Consider the following 24,925-nt stretch of genomic DNA (forward strand, 5'->3'; position numbering starts at 1 on the left):
GGATGATCAAAAACAATGAGGGAGGTGAGACAATGTTTGTAATGAATAGTCGAGCTGTGGGGTAAAAGCGAGATGTTTATGAAATTGTTGAAAACATTAGTCGACACTGTGTATTTAATGGGTACAATAATCAGGTTCCTATGTAAGTAATAGCTTAATCAATAATTTGATTTGTATAGGTTCATTCAGGTTTATACTGAACTAGAGGTTGCCCGGGGCTTCGCTCCCGTGGGAATTTTGAGATAAAACATAGCCTATAACAATCTCGGATAACGTACCTTTCTAATGGTGAAAGAATTTTTGAAATCGGTTCGGTAGTTTCGTCTCAAACATACAAACCACAGATACAAACTTACAAAGTCACAAACGCTTTATAATAATAGTACATATCTTTATAATAATAGTAAGGTTACCTACTTATTTACGGGTCTAAGTAAGTAAATCAATTAACTTTTGGTGCCCCGGATGATATTAATGTACTAGCTTTTGCCCGCGGCTTCGCCAGCATTTATTATGTGCGTCCGCTCATATATTATTTTAATCAATATCTTAAATCAATATCTAAGCAACGTATCGCGATGAAACCTATACCAGATTTTAACTTAGATCATGTGCTACATACAACTGTTAACCGCTTCAAATTCCATTCAGTAGATTTTTTGTAATGCGCGAATAAACATACATACAGACAGATGGACTAAAATTTAAAAAAATAAATTAATTGTTCTGGCTTCTTGTGCCATAAAGACCGCACATAATAATATATCTGTATACTATACATATATAATATTATTATAGATACAATATATTCATTTAATATATTATCACAGACATATAAGCAAAACTTAAAGCATGTTGTAAGCATTACGCTTGGTCGAACCCCTCACTCCAGTTTGCGTCACGTAATTTGTGGACTATCCCAAACCATCAACGTCTCGTCCTACCATATCTTTCTCTGCCTTTATCTATTCCCACTTTTCCCACTATTTGGGACCCTCTCTGGTCTGGTCCTAGGGCAAACGTACATACTGTCTAATCCAAATTTAGCTTGGCTGCTCAGCATGAGAATATAAAATAAATAAATAAAAAATCACTTTATTGTCACACTTAGTATTACAATACTTTAACATATATTATTTTAGTTTTAGAGAAAAATTGTGTAATAACAAGTTGACAAAGGAATGTCTCAAAATTTTGTTGGAAATAAAGCTGATTTTCAGACACCCCTAAGATTTTGTGGCGGGAGTTAATGTGTAAGGAGGGCAAAAATAAAACAAAAACATGTGGTGATAAAAACACAATTATTAAGTAACGATGAAAAGGTCAAATAGTGATGGAATAACACATTAATGTACACTCAGTCGTAACCAGCTTAATACTAGAACTATCAGAGTTTATCAGTAGAGGTCATTAATATTATTAGTCGCAAAAAATTGCAACTGCGTTAGTACTTATTTACTTTATATCAGTTTCCGTACAACAAATCAAAAAAAGTTTATCTAACCTATACAAAATTAGCCGTAAAATAAACATCTAACATTATGGAGCCTTGAAATAATTTATTTAACAGGCTTATAATGTAAACTGTCTACGCATAATTCAGTATGACTACAATGATATAGTGAGTACTCTACTGTGACGATAGTCAAAAGAAAAATATGCTTCAGTCACTTACAAGTCGCTCCAATGTGGTGAGCGCATGTCGAAAACGCGCGAAACGGGCAAAATAACTAAAAAAAAAAAAACAAGAAATGATTTCAAATGAGGTTATTCACAATTTTGAAAATAAAACGTCAAACGGTGACAAGGTCAATGGCCATCAAAATGGTGAAGTTAATACTAAATTAGCGGCTAGGGTTAAGAAAACGAAAAGTTTTATGGAATTAACGGGGAATAGTGCTAATAGTTCAGTGAAAAATGTCAGCGGCAATGAGAGGAGAGTGTATGTGTTGTATACCGGTGGTACCATTGGGATGATCAAAAACAATGAGGGAGGTGAGACAATGTTTGTAATGAATAGTCGAGCTGTGGGGTAAAAGCGAGATGTTTATGAAATTGTTGAAAACATTAGTCGACACATGGGTAACAGGGTAATAAGGACATCAATTGTAAGATGAAGAAACGCCTTTTTATAACATTTATAAAATAAAACTAACTTTGGCGCTACGCTGAATCAAAATTATACGAAATTTATGTCGGTTTATATTTAGAAATTATATTAGGAATATAAATTATAGGTAAATTAAATATCCCCAGAGTTAAATAATTGATAGTTCGAGTTACTTTCTTGAAATACTGGTATAAGCATAGATAAAAGAAATATAAAAGTTAGTTTCTAATTGCTCCAGTATTTTTTTTTTATTCCCAGGAAAATAAAGTAATTTTTAACGTGTTGTGTGAAAAAAATCCGTGCAGTAAACCGTTAAGGAGTTCCCTCGTCTGGAGCCGTTGTTTGGTGCACCATCAGGCCATGCTATCATAACAATGCATTCATAGTAGTCATCCAAACTAAGCGTGTGTACAAAATTTCAGCTCAATTGGTTGTAGATATCTGCTTCAAACTTGAATTGTAATATTCCACCCAAGAATATAAGATTATAAGATCGAATAAAATTACAATTTAAATATAAGCTTGTAAAATAGATCTAGTTGTACAATGTAATGATTTTTATGGTAAAACTATGAACTAGGATCGTTTGGATAACAGTACATTGTGGTATGAATGATATTTGCCAATTAGCAACGTGTATGATGAAATCCGTAATATTATGTTATCGTGATGAAACACGTTTTACGCGTCCGGTTTTTCTGTTTTTAATGTTTCGCAAAATGTAAATCAATCTTTTTACTTCATTTGTACATTTGTTCATTTTACTTGTATTTGTAATTTTCTCTTAAGATTTTTTTTATAAATAAAAAATACATAAACATATTATAGATAAATATTGATTTTTCACTTGTAACGATTGACTTGATATTTCGTATGGATATAAAGCTGCATAAAAATAGGGTTTACTAGAGCTTAAACTCTAGAAAACATTATTTAAAATCCTCGTTTAAGCATTTCTTGAGCGTAAAATAAAATCTCATACAAAAGTGAAATGATCTAAAGTAAAATCTTCGTCTAATCTACTTGTGAGTGGCCAGTAACTTAATTGGCCAAATCTACGAATATTAGAATGCTTTTTTATAATATTACTAACGTTCCCGTGGGAATTTCGGGATAAAAAGTACCCTATGTATGTGTTATTCTACCCGTGTACCAAATTTCATAACAGTTCGTCCAGTAGATTTTGCGTGAAAGAGTAACAAACATACATTCTCACAAACTTTCGCATTTGCAAATATTAGTAGGATTATTAATTCCTTGCAACCGAAGTGAAAAGGAGACTACAGTTCTAGATCCTAGATCGTAAATTCACATTTCACCCGTAACTATTCATTATAAATGTCACGCTCAAAATGCTTCTGTTTACGATGTCGATGGACGTCGATATACATGTATATTCTACTTATTATAAATCGTGTAAAAGTCAACGAACTCACGTGGTGGTAATGATGACAGTTATTCAGTTATTCTCGTACAGACCTATTATCACACTACGAATACATACAAAAGATCACACACGTTCGACTGATCTACATATCGTTTGAGATTTCCTAGTAGTTTGCAGCTGCATAGAGTTGTTGTAGAGCTGTTAGAGTTCAAATTTACAATAAGATTAATAACGTCGAATTATTTGTATGTTTGTTTGAATGCACTAATGTCTGGAACTATGCAAAGTATAGCTACAAGGAACAAAGAAGGAAGGCTGAAGTAATCTAGAATCCAAAAATCAATATTTTTGTAGTATTTTCATAGTCAATGTTTTTTTTATGATGGGATATATAGATTATAATATAGGATAGGTATCTAATTACTTTAATAAATCTATAATAAATTTACATTTGATAAATAATTACCAGAGTTCGATCGCTCCCAAGAATTTCTAGAATAAAAAAATAGAGCGACTCATGTTAAAGGTATTCTACTCGTGTACGAAATAACATCGAAATCCGTTCCGTAGATCATGACCGTATAAAAATACATCAATCTAATAATAATTTCGTATTTACGAGTATAATATTAGTGAGAGATTCTGAATTTTAAACAAAAGTCGATCTATTTATTTCATTAGAAATAATTATGTCTAATCTAAAATATTTCTTTATTTTCAAGTATGTTACACTGCCAACACTGGTGCCAACACACGTCGCCTAAAGGCATCATCAAATCTATGAAAACTATGCATTTGTTCCAGTTCTCATACCTCAGAAAGGAATCTTCGAGAACATGATACGTTCCTACCCGCAGCTGCACGACGCTGTGTATTGGAAACAGAGACTTAGCCGACCAGATTTCGATTCATCATTTTTAGTATTACCTGGTGAGAAGTTTTTTAGAAAAATATACTTGAATGATAGGTAAATACTTGGTAGTTGATAATATAATTTATAGTGTAAGGCTCTCGTCACGCATCTTTTGATGCATACACAGATTTGACCATTTTATCACATGATTAGTTACACATTTACACCTAAGCCAAAAAAATTATGCCTTAGGCCTATTATGCCAAAATATGTTATGCCAAAACCGGTACCTATACCAAAGAACAATAGGACACCATTAGCTATGCAAAAAATGGGACCATGAATAATTTATATGTTGCATGTAAAAACTTCAGCTGATTTAGTAAATTATTTTACCGGCAAACAAATCAATTGTAACAAATATATTCTGATATGTATGATTTGTACTGTGCATAAATATCAGAGTGGTACTGAGCTTATATAACATATCTGATTTGTTTACAGAATCAAAAGACTTAGATCTGAGGATATTGTACAAAATCTCTGAATGTAAAGAACTGCTGGATTCATCCAACATGACAGAGGCGGAGTGGGTCCTGATTGCTGAGGATGTCATGGTGAGACACAAATTTGGTGGTCTGATTAACACTTTAATTATGTTGGATAATCTTTTCATCGTCATGCTTCCAACCAGAATTGATCGTTATATACAATCGTAGTGTAGTAGATTTTACATCAAATAGTTTTGCAGAAAACAAATTGTTTTTTCGAAACGAATATCACGCGGTTTTAGCCGCAGGAAAATAGGAATGCAAACAAAAGAAAAACACAATGCAAATTTAATAAATATGATGCAATAGCGCTGTCTTTTTCATACTTTCACTTGGCCAATATCTTATAAGTAGTGTATCTAAAATCTGTTGTAGGTACCTAGTTACATCCTTTAACAATCTAGAATGGAAATTTTTATTTAATAATATCAGCTGTTCATTTCAGAAACACTACAACTCTTATGATGGATTTGTGGTACTCCACGGCACCGACACTTTGTCGTACACGGCTTCAGCTCTGTCATTCATGTTTGAGAATATTGGAAAATGCGTTATATTGACTGGGGCACAGGTATTTTCTCTCATCTATTTCTTTATTAGTATATACTTTTATAGATAAAGGATCAGAGTAAAAGTGATGAGAATATGCAGACATAATCATATTCATCCTCGGCACATTCACTTTAATCCAACATCTCTGTTTGTTTGTCCATTGTTGTCTTTTCAACAACCAAAACCAAAATAAATAAGTTAATATCTGAAACTTACTCAATACCTATATGATAATAACTATTTATTCAAAAAATTAATTTCTCCTCTTCTCTGTTTATTCATCCATGAATGCATGATAAAGCAAGCTTCATAATTATATACGTTTTCGTTCTAAGAACACTCTCAAAATCCGACATAACCATTTTTGCATACGTTCATCCCATGTAAACTTAGATAGATACCAGAGTTCTTCCTATAAATTGTTTATTTTCCGGAAACTTTTCCTTATTATCTTATTTAACCTCGTGACAAAATTTTTATGTCGACGTTAGTGGCTAATCCAATCATATCCGTTTACAGTAATCTCTAGTCTCTTGCTAATGAAAACTAGTTACCGTTCTTGTTAAGATTAGAGAACAGTATTCTTTAGTTAGGCATATAGATAAATAAATATATATGGATATTCGTCAATATATATCTGTAAAATGGCTATATCTTATTTTGATCTCGACATTGGTCTTGACGAATTTCATATGGAAAACATCGTGAGAAAATCTACACACTGGTGTATTATTAATCAAAAAAGTAAACTTTATCTCTTAAAAGGGCAATTATTGAGCCGTAATTTGTATAGACCGATGAAGCCCGGGTGATCATAATATAAAACATCTAGAAGGCACTTTGAAAAAAATGTTTTTCTCAAATTTATTATACAGTAGTAAAAGCAAAAGATGAAATCGAACGAAAATATTTTACAGCTAATATTCAATGGGCGCCATATCTTTGCAGAATGTGTACTTAAATAAATATAATTGTCTTTGTATACCTGATAGATCTACAAAATAGAAATAAAGTAGGTACTCGATCTATGTCGCATGTTTCAATTAAGACTGCAAATAAACAATCGCAGGGAAAACCTTCACGATAAATCAATATCGCAATTTACTGAAGAAACCGCTTGTTTGAAATATTAGGGCAGCTTGATTACTCTGCGCATGCTACATCCATTTGAAATTATCGCATAAACTGTAAATGTTAGGTTATCTAAGTATCAATCGATCATAAACAAAAACTAAGAGTAATTACATAAATTATTTCCTACTCTCTCACTGCATTTAACATGTCAACACTTGAAGTTTCTTTTTTAATTTTTGATGTTAAGGTGAAGATACTTAGTCATCTGACTTTTAAAAACTTAGTTAATGAAAATCGAGAAAATTGAACCGAAAAGGAATTTGCCGGCACTGGTACATTAAAATCTCCGCCCGTGTACTCAGATATTTGATAGCAGGAATTAAACTAATAGGTAAGGGCGGTGCTATGACTTTGCGTATTGAATTATACACCTCAATAATTTCTTGTTGTTATCAGATACCGATATTTGAGCCCCGAAGTGATGGGACAGACAATTTCGTGTCATCACTCCTGATCGCTGGTGGTCTGAATATCCCAGAAGTGACTGTATTCTTCGGCAGCAAACTCTATAGGGGCAACAGGTAATATATGTTGAGAAACTTTTGAAATTTTGCAGTTGATAGCTTCTTATTGGTCTTCATTAACTTGTTTCGCCGAGTCGACACGTTAAGAAGAAGAAACACGTAGAAGTCAAAGTTATTAATTACTGCAGTAATATTCGTTGGCCAGAACAACTACTAAAACAGGTACAAAATAAAAATAACTACAAATCCCATCCCAATCCCAATATGAACCCAACAACGATGATTTAACATAAGTACTATGTAGTTCGATCATATAACGTCGCAGAAAATGCACAGAATGAAAACATCGCTTGGAATATTATAGAAAAATGCTAAAGAGTTAAGTAAAGTAGCTAAGTAATTCGGGACTTAAAAGAACCTTTTAGAAATTGAGGATTAATGTTCATGACAAGACAAATTATTTTTAAATTTCTTATCAGCTGGTTCTTTTTATGTCAGCAGTCTTATCTGGACTGATGTAATAAAATGTTGCATAATCTATGTCTTGGGAAGATTTAGAGAATCGGTATGTTAATAATCTTTGCTTTGATGATGATGAATAACGTATTTTATTTTTTACATTTAAGTATCATCAACTGTACCCAGCAAACAGTAACTCTTGTTAGATTTGGAAAAGTTTTATCATACCTATTATATATTACCTTTTTTCTCATGAGGTCAATGGGATTTTACCAAGTTCACTATGGGTACCGTACCTTATAATCCATTGCAATTAATATTTGCCAATATCATTTCCTTTTTGTACAGGACTCGTAAGATCTCAGCACACAATCTCTACGCCTTCGACTCTCCCAACTGTGTGCCCTTAGTCGAGGTCGGTCTGGACTTCGAAATTAACAAGCGGGCGATCTTCAAGCCCACGTCAATCCAGAAATGCCACCTACATGCCAAGATGAGCAAGAACGTCGGCATGCTGACCATCTTCCCCAGTATCAGCCTTGCTGTCGTCAAGGCATTCTTTCAGCCACCCATTGAAGGTGATAAGAAATCCTCCGAATAATAGATGTTTATTCATTGTCTCAATCTTCGGAAGGGAAGAGAAGATAAGATAGAAGGAAAATAAAAATGTATTACTTATTTTTTATTTTCTTTCTTCCTTCTGCTTTGAGTAGATTTGCGATTATTTCGTCAATCATAAATTCATATCTTTCCTCCGCATACGTACGAGTACATACATCCCGTACGCTTACGACAAAAAAGATTTTTGTGAATATGATCAAAGACGAATATTCTCACACCAAAGGCTCAATAACCGTAACCGTCTTTACTCCATCAGGTGTGGTACTATCTACATACGGAGCAGGAAACATCCCGACGAACAGGGCAGACGTGTTTGAAGAAATATCAGCAGCGGTGAGAAGAGGGGTTGTGGTGGTGAACATTACTCAGTGTGCCACTGGGTCGGTGGTCGCGCCGATCTATGAAACTGGTAAAGTACGTATTAGAAAAGTACAATTTTTATTGTACTTTTGTACATAAAGACATTTTATAAACAGCCCACGATCTGATGTAGAAATCCAATGAACTAAAAAAGCGTAAATATAATCCTGCATTATCAAACTGAATGTGCGTGCGTGATTTTAAGTTCTGCTACGAAATATAATAAATTATATGTTGCTGAGCTATGTTCTTTATTTTAATCATTCTGGATTCATATTACTTGGTTTTGAATTTGTTATCATTTAACTAGTTGACTCTTTTATAGTTTAGGCTTTACATTTGCTACCTACATCGTATCAAATTAGCTGGTGTAGCAATTAGTGGGAGAGATACTCCATCGACAAAACATCGCTCTTTTTGATTGTGGTGAGAGCTAATAAGTCAGGTACTTCGAAATTAAAATTGTTTACTTCCAGCTCCTGGCGGGCTGGGGTGTCATATCAGGGTATGACATGACCCCTGAAGCGGCTCTGACCAAACTCTCGTACGTGCTCTCTAAAACGGCACTCAGCTATAAAGAGAAAGTTGAGGTGAGACATATAGAACTTGTTATACTGTTATGATACTATAGGAGCAACAGATCACGCCTGATTCACTTCAGCTACCAGCTGTCGTAGCTATGGTAACCACTTTCCAATAGTACCAGCTTCTGAAGTCCAACCTTAATTAACCTTAATTGTTATCACTAGTGACAGAGTTTTATTCAAGTCGCCTAATGGCATCTCACATGACTTACAAACTATTAAACGCGTCTAGTGGCAAGTAATCACATACACACAGTGAACTTGAAACTGACAACCAGTGTGCAGTTTTCCTCACGATGTTTTTCCTTCACCGGAAGCAAGTGGTGTTTTATGAAAACTACTATATATTTGTCAGATTAGTAAACAAACTCATGTGACATGAGGTAGGGTTCGAACCTGGGACTTTTTAATTCACCATTTGACTACTACTGTTCCAATACATAATTATAACAGATAATAGTTTTTTTGTATAACAGAATTTACTTTTTTCAGATGATGTACACAAATATACGAGGAGAACTGACCAACACATCACCTATAGCGCCAGAGGTATGCTTTCTATGTACTAATAAAATTGAAGAGAAACAGTTCTTTCAGCTGAATGGAGAAAATATAGTGATAAGGGCAATGGTCAAATTCTCAATTAATATTTTTTCCTCATCTAGCCCATACACGGCTCAAGTTTTTCGAGGGCCAGTGTTAGTGGTGTACGGGAAAATAAAGATCAGATGGATTTCAAGGTTAATTAATACCTAAATGTGTAATATTAGAAGATTAGAAGAGACTTAAGAAGACAGTAGTCTCAGTATATAATCATGTCATTAGATCATTCAATTCATTCAATCAAAAATTAAAATAGAATTGATAGTGGTAGAAGTTTGGTGAAGTAGTCACTTTCATGTACCTACCTGATCGGTAAATTTTAGTTGTAGATAAAATCTTGATTATAAATCTTTTCATGGGTTTGAAATTTTGGAAAAAGAAATTTTGGAATAGCATGAAATCGTAAAGCCATAGTCTATTTTGAATCTCTTGAAAGATTTTTATAATGTGCAAGGAAAGACAAGTAACCTCTATGTTTTTCATCGCTTCAAGAACTCTGTTCACTGCAGCCATTTGTGTGATTTATGACATATTAATTTCAGGACAGTACACTAGTGGACGCCTTGGCCACTAGCCTCAATATTCAGTCTCCGAAGGTGCTGATCGAGGTCACAGAGAAAGTGTTTAGTGCTCTGCTGACTAACGCCATAGAAAGGGACGATGAGAGAGGAGTCAAGAAAATGCTCGGTTTCTATCTCTTTTTATTTATAATATATCTTCATGTTGTACTATAAAATGTGTATAGATGTTAGATAGATGTAGAAAATTACAATTTTCTGAAATTACACGTATTAATTTTACATACCTACTGTGTTTCGAAATGAACTTCAATGTGGCCTATTACTCATTGCTATAACGAAAACTGATAATATTCAATGCAATATTTTGGGTATTAGGTTTATTATTTGAAGACGGCATTTTCCTGATTCGACCAATTGAAAGTCAATTGCCATATTAACTCTACAAGGAATATAATTCAAAGATCATTTAGTTCAAAACAATCTATTCTCATTTATTAGATTGTTGTTTTCATCTCAATAATTAATGGTGTTGGCACTTCAGGGACAATATCTTGTTAAACTTTAATATAAATGTATCAAGACAAAAGTTGTTTAACAAATGGCAGAGTACCTACTCAAATTAATTTATATTTTTGAGATAGAGATATCACAAACAGCAATAAATAAATTTCTTCTAGCTTATTAGTGAATTACATTCATCAATGGAACCAAAATACTAATGTAAAACAAATAATATTTTTCTCTCAAAAATCTTTACGTATCTAGCAGGTACTACTTGCTAGTAGAACTAAGACTATATAAACATTAACAACTCAATGTGAAAAGTGATATCTAGTATTTCTAATTTATTTGTATATAATAAGTAGGTATTTAAATTATAGATTAAGGTTAATATATTAAACAAGATAATCATTTAATTACAGACATGGGAGCAGATATCAACGCACAGAGTACAGAAGGCAGGGCGGCACTCCACATAGCAATCGACAGAGGGAACAAAACAATGGTCGAATTTTTGATGAAGAACGGTGCAAATGTACACCTTAGAACTAGGTTAGATTCTTTGTTTATCATTATTCAATGTATGTGGAGTCGGTTAAGCTAATATCTTGATAATGAAATAGTATTATCAAAATTTTACGCAATTTTGATAATAGACCAATATTCCAAGTATTAGGTATATTATCCTCTGCTTATGAATCTATTAAGTTTCAAAATTGCTGCATTGTTATTAGTTATTCAATTCGCATTATTTTTCCATACCGTCACAATCCATTCTGTCGGTGCTTCTCTGTTATTTGTGGTATAGTTAGTTCTCTGTGGCAACAGTAAGTCTCATTGCCCTAATCTGGGTAATAGCGGAAAATCAATTTTGTATATGTATATTTACTAACCGTACTAATAGGCTGTTGGCATTACAATGTATTAACCATCCTATTTCGCGGTGCAGTGTATAGTTTTGTACCTAAATCACTAAGAATTTTGCGGTAAGTACCTATTATTTATCACAGAGCAGGAGAAACGCCTCTGCTGACAGCGATCCAAAGGGATGACTTAGCTATGATTGAGATGCTGCTTAATTGTGGTGCACATATGTCCACAATTGGATCAAAGTCTATATGCGAGCTACTTTCTTTAGCGACTAGAAGTGGATCCACTACCAGACTCGTATCTCTGATAACGGCTGGTGCTGATGTCAATTTAGCTGATGAATTGAGACAGACAGCATTACATAAGGTGAGCTCATATTCTTAACAAAATAACAAGTCGCTAGACACAATGAGACGCCAGTCAAAAACACACAAAACGAACAAACGATATTTTGGAATTAATAAAAATAATTGCAGAGTTTAAACAAAGTTGATGATAAGTTCCGTTACATAAACGAACCCTAACTTCGATAATTTTGTTTATCAAGGATTCGTTGATAAACCAAAACATAAAAGTTTCCGTGACAGAAGTTCTTCTGTCACTGTTCTTGTGCGATATAGATGAAGCTATTGCTTGTAATTTAAGAAGTTCAAATCAACTGATAAAAGTTGTAAAGGTTAAATCAATTAATTAAGCACATCGATTAAATTTACGATACTACGTAATAAATACTTACGAAATTATTACAACATTCCCTAATGACATCTTTTATAACAAGTTTATTTTAGAACAATGCATAAACAGTTCACCATATACAACTTTGGTCTGGAACTACATATTTGGTACCTAAGTGGAACATTTTTTTATACCAAGTAATTTACCCAACCAGAACCAGACATTTGAGTTTAGACATTTGGTTTAGTTCAAGATGTTTAGCTTAAGATTGACAACTAATAGACAATCACAGCATTTCCGAAGAGGAAATTAGGTAGGCGGCCAGACGTAAAATCATTGCCGAATCTTTAACATTGATCGTCTTTTACGCAGTCCCTGGGCCTCTCATCCGATAATGAAATCAGTCAAGAGAGACAGAGAGAGACATTACCCGTTCGTTGACTTAGTTTATCTTTTTCAGGCAGTCTTGTGTTCAAGTTTAGAAACGACCAAGTTGTTACTAAACAAAGGTGCTAGGGTCGATGTCAAAGATGTGATGGACTCCACTCCTCTGGACTACGCGAAGAAGCTCAAGCTAAATGACATAGTTAAATTCATAGAACGCATATGAAATAAATTGTTGTACATTGTATCTGTAATTAATATAAAGTGAGATTCAGGCCTCGCAGGAGTAAATTAACTGAGTCGACGAAGCCAGAGGTGACAGAAGCGCGTTGGAAAAGGCGACAAAGAGATCTTGAGGATTGTGTACAAACCTCGCGATCGCACGTGAATTAATAATCTTTATTGTATTAAACATGGTATTTTTTGTGGGTAGGTAAATAAACACATAGGTGGTAAACAATCACATGTTATGCTTCATCACTGACATGCGAGAGACAATATTTAACAAAGGCTTTGAATATTTTTCTTTTATCTATGGTCTTTGTCGTCTACCGCCGCATCTCTGTATCTCGAGGATTCATTTAAAAAGTCGTAATACATAGTTTTATAACTGAATAACATCCATACTTCCATACCAATATCATAAAATCGAAAGTCTGTAACGCTTTCACGGCTAAACGCCTAGGTCGATTTTGATGAAAATTGGAATAGATGACTATTGATAAATTTATAATTGCTGTGAACGATAGTAAAATTACAATCAACAATTTTAATGTTTCAACTTTGTAAACATTTTGTGAATAGGCTTGTTTTTATCCCAGTCCCTCTTACTTACCTATAATTCTGTGCTGTAAAAGCCTAAATTGATCTGATTTGAGTGTACAACACTTTGTTTCATAGGCTACAGATTAATTAGACAATTGTTATAAAAATCTGGTTTATTTATTTAATAATTTATTATCAACAATCATAATTAACCATAAAATACTGAAACATATGTGTAAAAATATACATAATTTATTTGTAAAAGTTTATGAGAATAAATCGAATGTTTTGGTAAGCAACGAAATGTTTTTCATTATCTGTGGTAGATGGTTCTTCTGTAAGGGACAAGGGGTGAAGGTCAAGCAATCATGACCGTTCCGACCCTGTATCATAGCGTCTTCAACTGCAGTCGTGTTGACCATGGTTGATATTATTTTATTGCTGAAAATGTTGATGTGAATTAGTATAAACATAACGCTTGCAAAAAATTTTTGACCCATTAGATTTATGAATAAACTTGTGAGGATAAGAGTGAGAAATTCTGGTTGATAAGAAGTCAAAAAGATATCGTACCTGGTAACTTGGTCCCATAACTTCATGAAGTCGCCATAATGCGCGCTCTGGCCACTCCAGCAGGCGACCCTCAAGCTGCAGCCGTGGACACTGTGGCTATCCAGCAGCTCATTGACAAACCCCAACAACAAGTCCGCATCGAACTCAGCGTTGTTTAGCACTGAGGAAAGAAAGCCTATACTTGACCATACTCAAAGTTGCAGGTCTTATGTAGTAGTTGTTTCTAGTCGTGGATTGAGCTCCACTCCGAGCAGAATTTGTGTTCAGAATTCTTTAGGTTTTAACCAGGTTTAATACAAGACGGATTATTTTGTCAAAAGAGAAAATAATAAAACAATACATTCTCGTATTGCGGAAGTTAAAAAGGTTGAACGGAAGAAAAGAAATGTTCCTAATACAAACGAAAAATGACAAGTTGTTAAAATGACAGTTGTTCAAAAGGCCATGGCGTAACACTAAGTTTGGGGTTACAAAATAAAATTTTCAGTGCCTTCAGTTATGTATATTTACATTTAGGGTGGCCCCAGGAATCAACTAAGCAGTAAGCATTTTCTTTCTATTCTATATTTGTATTACTTGCTCAGTTTTACTCTTGTGTATGAATTTAAGTAATCTATGAGGACAAGCTACATTCACCCAGTTTTCCTTATTTGAAGCAAACATTAATTATAGAGTCAGTTTTCTTAGATAGACCATTTAAAACTTGTAGTCTTAGTCTTTTTGTCGAAAAAGACTAACTACTGGAAGAATCAAAAACTGACCTACCCAATCCTTTAGTAAAAAATAATTCAGGTAAATGACAACTTCAGGTAGAGCGAATTCTGAATTACTATGATTCAATTGATTAGTTTTTAAAGTTATAAAATGTTGATTCGTTATGAATTTACATAGACGTATTTCTATTTATTTAATGTAGATAGTTTTTTTTCGCCTCTGTTCAAATGTAATGTTGCACTTTTATTTCTAATATTTTATCATTTACTGGGAAAATTGATTTTGTGAAACTTTTCATGTAATTTTTTGAAATAAAAAACGTACTAACTAAAAAGTATAAATCTAAAGCGCGAAAAAGTATGTCGTTGTCGGTTTTAAGTGTATCGTGCATCATAGAAGATACAAAGGTGATTTTTCTGACTATAAACTTGGTCTCGGCAGGTCATGGAGCAAATGTACCTGATTGAGATATTCATAGACAAAGTGACAATATTCGCATCCGATGAAGATGCACAGAGCGGCGCAAATAAGAAACTAATCATTAAAATTAAATTTGGACCTAAAACACAGTTCATAATTAAGGAAGGGCAGTTAGCCTTAAATCAAGAAACAAAGGACGATATCATTGAATGCGATGAACAAGGAAGAAGAAAATATGCAAGGACAATCAGAGTGGGTAAATCTTACTTATTTCCTTCATTTCCTGATACAATTTTAATGATTTTGGCTAAATTCCCCTTGGAGATTGAGGTATGGAACGACGATGAAAATGAAGTTGAAATTTTTGTTGGTGTTGGTCAAATGGTTTGGGATACTAAGTTCTTCCACATGCTAAAAGAAACTTCCGATGTAACAAAGATTCACGAGCCGCTAAGCATAAAGCAGATTACTGTTCTGACAGCAGAATGTTGCTGCAGACAGGTTGGCGAGGTGGCCTTCATTTTAAGAATAAGTGCCTTAGGCGAGGCTATAATCACAGAATTCCAACAACTAATGAAAGATCCGGATGCGTTCGTATTTAGAACAAATAAAGCTCCAAGTATGTTTCAATGTAAAAGAATTGAGGGTGATGATCCTAACTTCTGTATGGTTGGTAGTTTATATGAGACTACTACATTAGAAGACCCGGATGTTATTAATAATGCTCAACAGAAGATTGAAGTATGCACAGAACTACAAAGCTGTGGTGTAGGACAAGCTGGACAAGATTATAAATGTGAACATGAACAAAACAAAGACCCGCCTAAGAAACAATATCCTATTGAAAAAATCAGGATGGGCGATATTACAGGTCCGTGTGGAAATCCCAACTGTGTTTTGGCACATAAGGTCAAAACATATATACGTAATCTTGAATCATATAAAAAAGATGCAGGTGGTGTAAAACCAACTAAAGATGACCAACAATCTAGAAAAGTTTGTGGCAGCTGTGTGTGTAAAGATGATAAATGGCATCGTGACACGTGTCCCGACAACCCACCAAAATCAACTTGTGGTGGTTGTGGTGGTTTGACACCAGCGAATGATACGTGTGAAGATAGGAAAAACAAACTGTTTGGCACTGGTGCGACACCAAAGGGTAGCAAGACAAATCTACAGATAAATTACGTCGTTGATGTTCATAGAGAACCCAATTTTAAGGAATCTAAATACGGCAAAGAATTCATTGCTCAAAATATAGAAGCAACTTACAAAGTCAATTCTGATTACCAAAGTCAAATTAATATGAAACTTTTAAATAAAAGCGATCGTGGTAGTGAAGTTGGTGGATATGGCACGATGCTGTCCAATAAACCAACATATAAAATTAATAAGGAGTACGATAGCTCACAAAATATGGCACAACATAATAGAAGTGGCTGTGGTTGTGGTGGAGGTGCTTGTGGCAGAGGTGGTTGTGGCGGTGGAAAATGTTTTAGTTTGCCACCCAACAATACAAGTAATACGGATTATTATGTCACAAAATCATCTAGTACCCCGACTGTTAGAGAACCTGTGCAAAAATGTTCATCACGTAGCTTAAATGAAAATAATGATAGATATATTTACAATTTAGAAGCTATCTACAAGCGTGATATGAATGTATACAACTGCACTCAGATCCCCGATGACAAAGACTGCAGATGTGATCCACCAAAACCGAAGCCACCGTGTAATACATTTGACTGTGACTGCATAACTGAGGCAGGTAATATAGCAGCAAGGAAAGCTCACAAACCTTATTGTCCGCAGTACAAACATAAGCCAAATTGCCCTGTAACACAGAATGATAAAGAGGACGATAAGAAGAAGGTTGATGATGATGACGATGAAGCAGAGCCTCTACCTTATGGCCTGCCGCCTATACAACTGGGGCCATGTCCAGTAATGGGTAGACCTTGTTCAGTTCCGGATGGGTTTGCAAGAATGTACAAGACCGGAGCATTGCCTCCAGCAATTCCAAGTTATAGCGACGCTGGTAAAGTGTGTTGTTCAAAGGAATACGAAAGAATAAAGAAGGCTATTAAAGAGTACTTGAAATCAGAGAAAGATCATGATTTCCGTTGCATCAATAAGTTTAACGTGGACACAGAGAGAAGGTGCTGTGATAAAGAGCAAAGACTGTTAGCTCTGACCGGCAGATCGTGCTGCGGCTCTCACAAATTGGCCATTCAGGAGAAATTTAAAGATGAAACCAAGAAGTAAACATTTCAACTACATGGCATTGGCATTTTATTTTGTAACCCACAAGTGATCCGCTGATCATATTACCATATTTCATTTAAAGTCAAATTCAGTATTTTTGTAAACAATTTACAGTCTGGAGTACATCAAAACACTTAATAAATAACTGAAACAATCACTAGCTTTTCATTTTGCCATTTTGATAAGTTTCTATGTATTCATTTATTTAATTATCGCTTTACAACCAAAGCTAAGCAATCTTACTTAGTATCCTAATAAAGAATATAAAGTTCATGTTAGCTTTAAAGATGCAGGAAAGGAAATGGTTATTAAAATTTGCCTACTATCACGTGAGAATTTATATAATTAGAAACTTCCTAAAGAAAAATTTTAATTGAAGGAAGAAAACCATTCATTGACACAAATATTCTCTACAACGGATTAAGCTTTGCACAAAAGAAAATATGATGCTTACAGAGACGAAAGCTTCGTCCATCTAAAATATATATTTTATATGTACCTAGTGTGTAAGATTGAATTGGCTGTAAGACATTTATTATCACTTAGAAATTTAACCGAGTATCCAGAAATAAAAGAAAATGGTTGACGATGAGGAAGCTATTAACAAGAAGAAAAAGAAGAATTCATCGAAATACAACTACACATTTGGTGACGTTCATCCAGGTATAGTACTATTAATAGTTCAAATATTCTACTTGTTTCATCTAACTCAAATAATTTTTAAGCCCTAGATATAAAAATAAGGGTGTCATAATCTTAACAATGTCCTTGACACAACAGAAAATCTAGCTGGCTGAAAAAATAATCTAAGGCGATTTTCAACATTTCGGCTGACTTCCACCCCTTCGACCTCACACTAAAGCTTTTTATACTACGGCTACTTTTTCATACTATCAAGAAGGCAAACAGCCATGCTGATTGTAAGTGGTCACAACCAGCCAAAGACAGCATGGACGTCTGCAAAACCAGGGGTATCACATACGTGTTGCCAAGTTCGGGGCCTAGGGTATTTTGCCTCAGTACCCTGTAATTACACTTCTCACCCTTTAAACTGGAACACAACAATGCAAGCTTTGCTAAATAGTAGTACGTTGAAACGAAATTGAATTGTTATCCAATTTCGATTTAGTCAATGCCCCCAAACGGCGACAAAAATAGATTTTACGACTACATCTCATTAAGAATAGATATATACATAGACTAGATCGCTATTGGACGAGATTCCTGTTAGGCTAGATCTCAGTTTAACTATAACGGCAAATTGGCTAAATCGAAATTGGACGAGGTCTCAGTTAGTCTACTTTTATGCTATACAGTCAGGTAGATCTATAGATTACCTTTGTAGCAAGCTCTACGCAAGGCTGCTGAATAACCATAAAAATAAAATTGTATATGTTTTCAGGATGTGTTATAGGTCATAAACAATGTATATTCATAAAGCCAGGCTACCCCGTACCGGCTGGTATGGGGTGGCTCTGGACCGCTACGGATGTCCCGGGAATGAAGGTATGAAAGCAGTTAATAATTTTGGTTTGATAGAAAATCTACAACATTAAAGAATAGATCTGCGACTGCACTTAGGTTTAGCTGGCTTGACCTAGCCGGTCTCAATTGGCTTGACCTAGCCGGTCTCAGTTGGCTTGACCTAGCCGGTCTCAGTTGGCTTGACCTAGCCGGTCTCAGTTGGCTTGACCTAGCCGGTTTCAGTTGGCTTGACCTAGCCGGTCTCAGTTGGCTTGACCTAGCCGGTTTCAGTTGGCTTGACCTAGCCGGATTCAGTTGGCTAGACCTAGGTGTAACCTGTTTACGTTCGGCTAGACACACTACTTACACCTTGCTATATCGTGTTTATCTCCAGCTAAATCTAGGTACAGTTTGTCACAAATGGTTAAATGCAGATTTAGGATTAGATTAATTCGTATACATTCGTTTTTTAGACCTCACTTTAATGCTTAAATCTAAATGTGAGTGCATACGATTTTCGACCTTTCCAAAAGCTACACACCAAAATGTAAATATTAATATAAAAACAATTTTGTTTTTAGTTTCGTCGTGGTTGGCAGCCAGGCGTCATTGGCAAAAGCGTAGCGTCTAAGATGACTTTCAAATGTCCTCGTGGAGGTCCTGATAAAGATAAAAACAAGAAGAAGAAGAAGAAAGGAAGCAAGCCAGGAGCCGATGTAGGCGGAGGCGACTCGGAACCTGAGGAACCTTTGGAACCTAAACCAGCTCTAAAAGTCCAAAGGAAAGGCGATGTTTTTACCATTCAGGTAGGTAAAAGGTATGGTTTAAGAAGGTTGTCTTGTCTTATGGAAATGTATCTAACCTTATAATTTTCAATTAATTTGAGCATGCAATAATACGAGGAATAGTATAGGTATTACATTTAACGAGGTGCACCCAATATCAACCCATTCAATTAACATATGCTGTATGCACAGAATGCTGTATACGTATTATAAGAATTAAAGTTTAACATTCGTGTCTCGTCTATCTGAAAATGATTTAAAGTAAATTTCAGGTCAACCCATTGAAAGATCTAACGGATATAATGCCCAATGAAGATCCCTATGTTAACTGTGACCCAATGGTGTTCAAAATTATAAAGAAGCGAAGTCCCGAAGAACAAGCAAAGGTAGAAGCGCGCAAAATGGTCAAATTAAAAAAACAAAGAGACGCTGAAATCAGGAAAGCCTTAGCTGAAGCTGTCGAAGACATCTGCAAATGTGCCTACATGGATGTGTTTTGTAATGACCTAACGGCTATAGATAAAGTAATAGACAGTTGTCCAGCATTCAAAGAACCTGATTGTATTTGTCAAGAGGAGTCGCTAAGTTCTTTATCTAGTAATGCTACTTGGGATATTGAGTATACACCACCGTTTGGGTGTTTTGATTTGTCGCCAAGGAAACGGAAAAATTTTATCCACGTAGAAACTCAGTATATTCCAGCTGATGCTGGGATTGTGGACCCACCCCGACCACCTTGCAAACGGTCTTGTACGTCAATCAGAAAAAAACCGAAGTCGAATAAGCGAAGCACATGCTGTGGCCCGTGCGGCTAAATGAGAAAAGTGATTGTTTCTTGTATAACAGTAAAATTATATTGTCCCACAGATAAATTAATACTTTTTATTCAATTCCAAGAAGATTAAGGGTCAAAAATAATAATAAGTTAGTTTCTGATGGAGTAGACGGTATTAAAATAAAAACAATATTGTTTCGTTTCATTCAGAAAATTTAAGACGTACAAAATAAAACATTGAGAAAACCTTGAAAAGATGTAATACTTACTTTTGGAATATCTTCGTTCAGGGTATTGGTTAGCGAATTTCTTCAACAACAGCGGTATCACGAAGGTTGTACCGAGGACTACGGCTCCTCCCAAAGCCAAGGCACCTGGGTTCAAGTTAACTGTTGGTAGGCCCTAAAATATAAACCTGGTTAATTCGATATTAGTTTCAGTTTTGTAACGGTAAAACTGTCCCCATTTTAGAACCCATTTTTATTGTTAAATGAATATTCGAAGAAATGATATTCCCGCTCGATTCCAGAATTTTTTCATCTCATTATTATTTTCAAAAATAAGTTAAAAAGCATGTGTGACATGTATAACAAATCTATTTAAATCGTATAAGGATGAAACTTATTGTAGTATTAGGTACATTACCAGAGATTGAAGCCCAAATCCGCTATCCATTGTTTTTTTCACAGGAATTGATAAGAATGGTATCGAAAACTCCAGATTGACCTAAAAATCATTAGAAATGAAACATTTTAATTACAAAATCTTCAAATCTTAATTACAAACTGAACAAGTAGGTATTTTTACGTAGTTAAAAGTTAATTTTTAATAAAAATATAGATCTAAAACTCACCTTAATATCATTTTCCAAAGTATTGAAAGAAAACAATCTAGCTCTTCTTTTATCCCTGTTCTTATGCCCACACACCAACGATACACAAATGAATGAAACGAGTATTAATTTGACATCCATTTTGAAATACATCACAACTGCACCATTTGTTACAGGAATTATTTTTTTTAAATTGTAGCTAATTTAAGTGACACCTGTGGCAAAACGAATCGCAGTTTGGCGCCATTTTTATGCTGCATTTGAAGAAATAGAGGAAACGTGGACTTTTCCGCGCATTGTTGTGCACAATGGAGAGGAATTCGCAAGTGTAAATGCTTTGCGCTTTACTTGATGTCTCTATTATGTGGGTTATTGAAGTATAGACATGTCAGGATAATTTAATATTACAGTTTTATACTAGAATATCTTCCTATAATGACAGCAGTATCCCATACAGCATCCCATACAGCAAAATTCCATTATGTTTTTCCGTGATCCGGTTGTCCCGAAAAATATATTAAGGTAGTCTTACATGTCATAACTTATTGTATTTAAAAAAGAAAAAAAAACAAGTTATTAAAAATAATATTTAAAAAAAGGATACCTAAGAATTATTATAGATATACTAGTTATTGACCGGGGCTTCTCTCCCATGGGAATTATGAGATAAAATGTAGCCTATAGCTATGTTAGATATGTTAGATATAAGACCTTTCTAATAGTGAAATTTTTGAAATCGGTTCGGTAGTATCGGAGATTACCCGCCATAAACATATAAACTCACAAACGGTTACCTCTTTATAGTAATAGTATTGATTATTTCTGGCCACGATATTCCAGCCTAGCCTTTTGGTCATCACAGACATTCAATTTTCTCCTCTAGAGAAATTAAAGGTCTGTGTTAGTCACCTGTTACCTCAATGATTTTTGTGGCTTTAAAATTAAAAAGCATGGTTAATGGCTACATAATTTATATTGACGGGACTTAGCACGAATCTTTTAACATTAAATAAAAAAGTCCCGTTACTAAAATTTATGTAGTTAGGTATGTATAAAAAGCGAGTAAGTTTAAAAAAACACTAATAGTTAATGGCGTCTAGGAAGATGAAAGAGTTATATTCAAAATCCTTTAATTTAATAATGAGGTGATAGTAGTGAAGAAATTTTACGAAATACTTAAAAGTATTAATAGGTATCGATTGAAATATAATAGGTAATAATAGGTAACCTATTATCTATAACGGATGATATCTGGAACTTTATCTTTAAAATTACTTATCGCTGTACTTATCTTAAAGCTTAAAGCTTTCCCGCCTTGAATTGAAATTCTCAAATTGCTCATGTTGACATTTGTTGATATTGTCATTAACATCTGCTGCTGGTTTGGTATAGGTAAGATTTTTTATTACAATCAATTCAGGTCCGCATCTAAGCGTTAATAGATCTATGAAATAAAGTTTATTTTATAATGATGGCCGTGTTCAATTTGTCACGATTACATGGTGTCTGCCTCGATTGATGGCTTTCCTGGCAGTTCTCAAAAGAAAATACGCAAGATGAACAGATATTCTTTCTTCGTGTAAACGAAAAATGTAAATTATAAGTGCTTGTAATTTTGTTTATTTTTTAACTGCCAGCATTTATTTAACCTGCCCTAATAGTATGTTAGTGTGAGTCAAATCTTGCAAGTTAAATTCGACTTTTCAGCGTTCGATTGATCTCAATTTCGGACACAGATATAAAAATTTTGGAATACACCATTAGATTTAATGACAATACCTTATCCTGATATGCGTGACCAGATGGTGCACCCAAGATTGTCTCCGACGATGGAATTCCTAAACGGTTATTGGCACGGTCAATGCATTTTACACGTTGCTCTAGTTCTGATGGCAATGCATTTATGTGATAAGCGAAATCTTTGTTGGATTAGGATCTTCTCAGTGAGGGAACTTTTCAATGGTCACTGTACCTACGGAGATTATTTTTCTACTGTCTTTTATACCTAAACTTTCATTTACTATCACGGACATTTTAATAATATTTATAAATTAAATGGTATAATAGGTGGTAACATTTGAGGCATTTGGCAAAATCGATGACAGACGGATCTCTCTCTAATATTCGCATGTGCATTCGGGGCTGTGATGCCATGGACCAACGAACAGCGTAAAAAATTCTTATAATGTGGACACTCGCCAGGGTAATTTGTGGTACGTGTATGTGATGCTCCATCCAATGTCTGTCGAATGTTCTAAGCTCGGGTGAGCCTCTAGCCCTATATTCCTACCTCGCTTTCTGTACCCGTCAGTTGCGATCCAAGTTGTAAGAATGTGGGCCCATCTTTCAGGCTAAAGAAAGGGACACGTGGAAAGAGAGAGGGGAGGCTTTTGCCCAGCAGTGATGCAGCAGACATGATATAGCTATTAAAAAAATGTGATGTTCAGCCGTGCTCTATTGCGATGGCTCAGTAATTTGTAGCTCAGTTGTGATTCGTTGTTTTCTATAGGTTTTGACGCTGACGTGGTAGGACGTAAGTCGAATCTCCATACAATTTCGGCTTTGTCCGTCGACGGTTGTCAACGTGACGGAGGACGACGAAGCGCAACGTAGCAATGGGATAACTGGATTCGACTCTTAACTGGATTCAAAACAAATACGATCCTCCGTTTGCACCGATTGGATGTACAGTCACAGTACATCAAGTTACGCTGCACTCTATGTCGCGGTAATAGCGACGAGTTTGCAATGAACTTGCGTAGGTTGATGTGCTGTTGACTGTACTCAAGTACATCTTGTCAGCACAATGTGAAGAGCACAACATTGAATTTGCTTTCGTATGTCGCAAATGAATTTGTTGGTGATTTCTAGAGCGTGTAATAATATGCATTGTTTATATGTTTGTGACATTTTGCGTCGCGACGTGTGGCATGCTACTATAATATTATAACCTAGTTAATTAGGTAAGTGCTTGCTAAAGTCCCGCCATGGCACTGCAATATCTAGTATGTTGTCCACTGATTTGTTGTCCTTGTTTTATATCTCAATAGCTTCATTGACGACCTCCGGTCATGATACCTGACAGCTACACTGGAGGTCCCGGGTTCGACCCCGGTCAGGTCAAGATGGAAAATAATCTATTTCAGATTGATCTGGGTCTTTTATCTATATATGTTATAGAATATAGTATCGTTGACTTTATTATCCCATAACACAAGTTTCGGACTTACTTCGGGGCTAACTCAATCTATGTGATTTGTCCCTATATATTTATTTATTTTATTGATAGGTGTTACCTCATCATTATCATCAGTTGATCTCTCCTCTGCTTACTGCTGTGCATAAGCGTCTCTTTTTATATGGCATTTTAACTTATATGCTCATCCATCCATGATGCGGATGTGACTTTTAAGCGAAACACTCTTGACAATTTCGGATGTCGCGCCGAAGACCGTGCGATGAAGGAATAAAAGTAGGAAAGCGGACCCTGGGCTCCGATGCCCAACATCTAAGGAAAAAACAGCCAAAACGCTCAGTTAGGATAGGTATTTTTAGAAGAAACAAAAAATCATGGATTTTCAGCTGTTAGTCTCGTATCTGCATGGAACATGGAATTAGTAGGGCGAGTACCTATTAATTCCATGCATATCTGTATCTATGATTATTATTTCCTACTTGGGGACGACAGTGACATCAGACGGCT

The 24,925-nt window shown here is 34.9% G+C and overlaps 3 protein-coding genes across 8 annotated transcripts; 2 read left to right on the plus strand and 1 right to left on the minus strand.

Annotated features, from left to right (window-relative positions):
* The first annotated feature begins 1,656 nt into the window (after positions 1–1,656).
* Positions 1,657–13,693, plus strand: LOC128676937 (L-asparaginase 1-like). Of its 5 annotated transcripts, none has more exons than XM_053757402.2 (14): positions 1,657–1,995; positions 4,302–4,427; positions 4,855–4,967; positions 5,347–5,472; positions 6,984–7,108; positions 7,859–8,088; positions 8,388–8,545; positions 8,968–9,081; positions 9,568–9,624; positions 9,741–9,815; positions 10,221–10,365; positions 11,123–11,252; positions 11,711–11,936; positions 12,706–13,225. In XM_053757402.2, exons 1-14 carry the CDS (start codon positions 1,752–1,754, stop codon positions 12,853–12,855), a joined length of 2,019 nt encoding a protein of 672 aa, XP_053613377.1. In that variant the 5' UTR covers positions 1,657–1,751; the 3' UTR covers positions 12,856–13,225. The 5 variants fall into 5 exon arrangements, with proteins under 5 accessions (XP_053613377.1, XP_053613379.1, XP_053613380.1 ...); XM_053757404.2 differs by having other exon boundaries at positions 12,710–13,225; XM_053757405.2 differs by lacking the exon at positions 11,711–11,936.
* On the minus strand, positions 13,510–21,520 carry LOC128676940 (uncharacterized protein). Its single transcript, XM_053757411.1, has 5 exons — positions 21,244–21,520; positions 21,036–21,116; positions 20,660–20,792; positions 13,968–14,127; positions 13,510–13,835 (listed from the first exon to the last, which is right to left on the minus strand). The coding sequence occupies exons 1-5, from the start codon at positions 21,373–21,375 to the stop codon at positions 13,661–13,663; spliced, it is 681 nt and encodes a 226-aa protein (XP_053613386.1). The 5' UTR covers positions 21,376–21,520; the 3' UTR covers positions 13,510–13,660.
* Positions 14,368–20,487, plus strand: LOC128676936 (uncharacterized). Of its 2 annotated transcripts, XM_053757401.1 has the most exons (5): positions 14,368–14,508; positions 17,913–18,029; positions 18,769–18,872; positions 19,412–19,636; positions 19,888–20,487. In XM_053757401.1, the coding sequence occupies exons 2-5, from the start codon at positions 17,945–17,947 to the stop codon at positions 20,428–20,430; spliced, it is 957 nt and encodes a 318-aa protein (XP_053613376.1). In that variant the 5' UTR covers positions 14,368–14,508; positions 17,913–17,944; the 3' UTR covers positions 20,431–20,487. The 2 variants fall into 2 exon arrangements, with proteins under 2 accessions (XP_053613376.1, XP_053613375.1); XM_053757400.1 differs by lacking the exons at positions 17,913–18,029; positions 18,769–18,872; positions 19,412–19,636; positions 19,888–20,487 and adding an exon at positions 15,123–17,521 and having other exon boundaries at positions 14,370–14,508.
* Positions 21,521–24,925: the final 3,405 nt, after the last annotated feature.

Source organism: Plodia interpunctella, chromosome 17, assembly GCF_027563975.2.
Source record: "Plodia interpunctella isolate USDA-ARS_2022_Savannah chromosome 17, ilPloInte3.2, whole genome shotgun sequence".
Taxonomy (NCBI): domain Eukaryota; kingdom Metazoa; phylum Arthropoda; class Insecta; order Lepidoptera; family Pyralidae; genus Plodia; species Plodia interpunctella.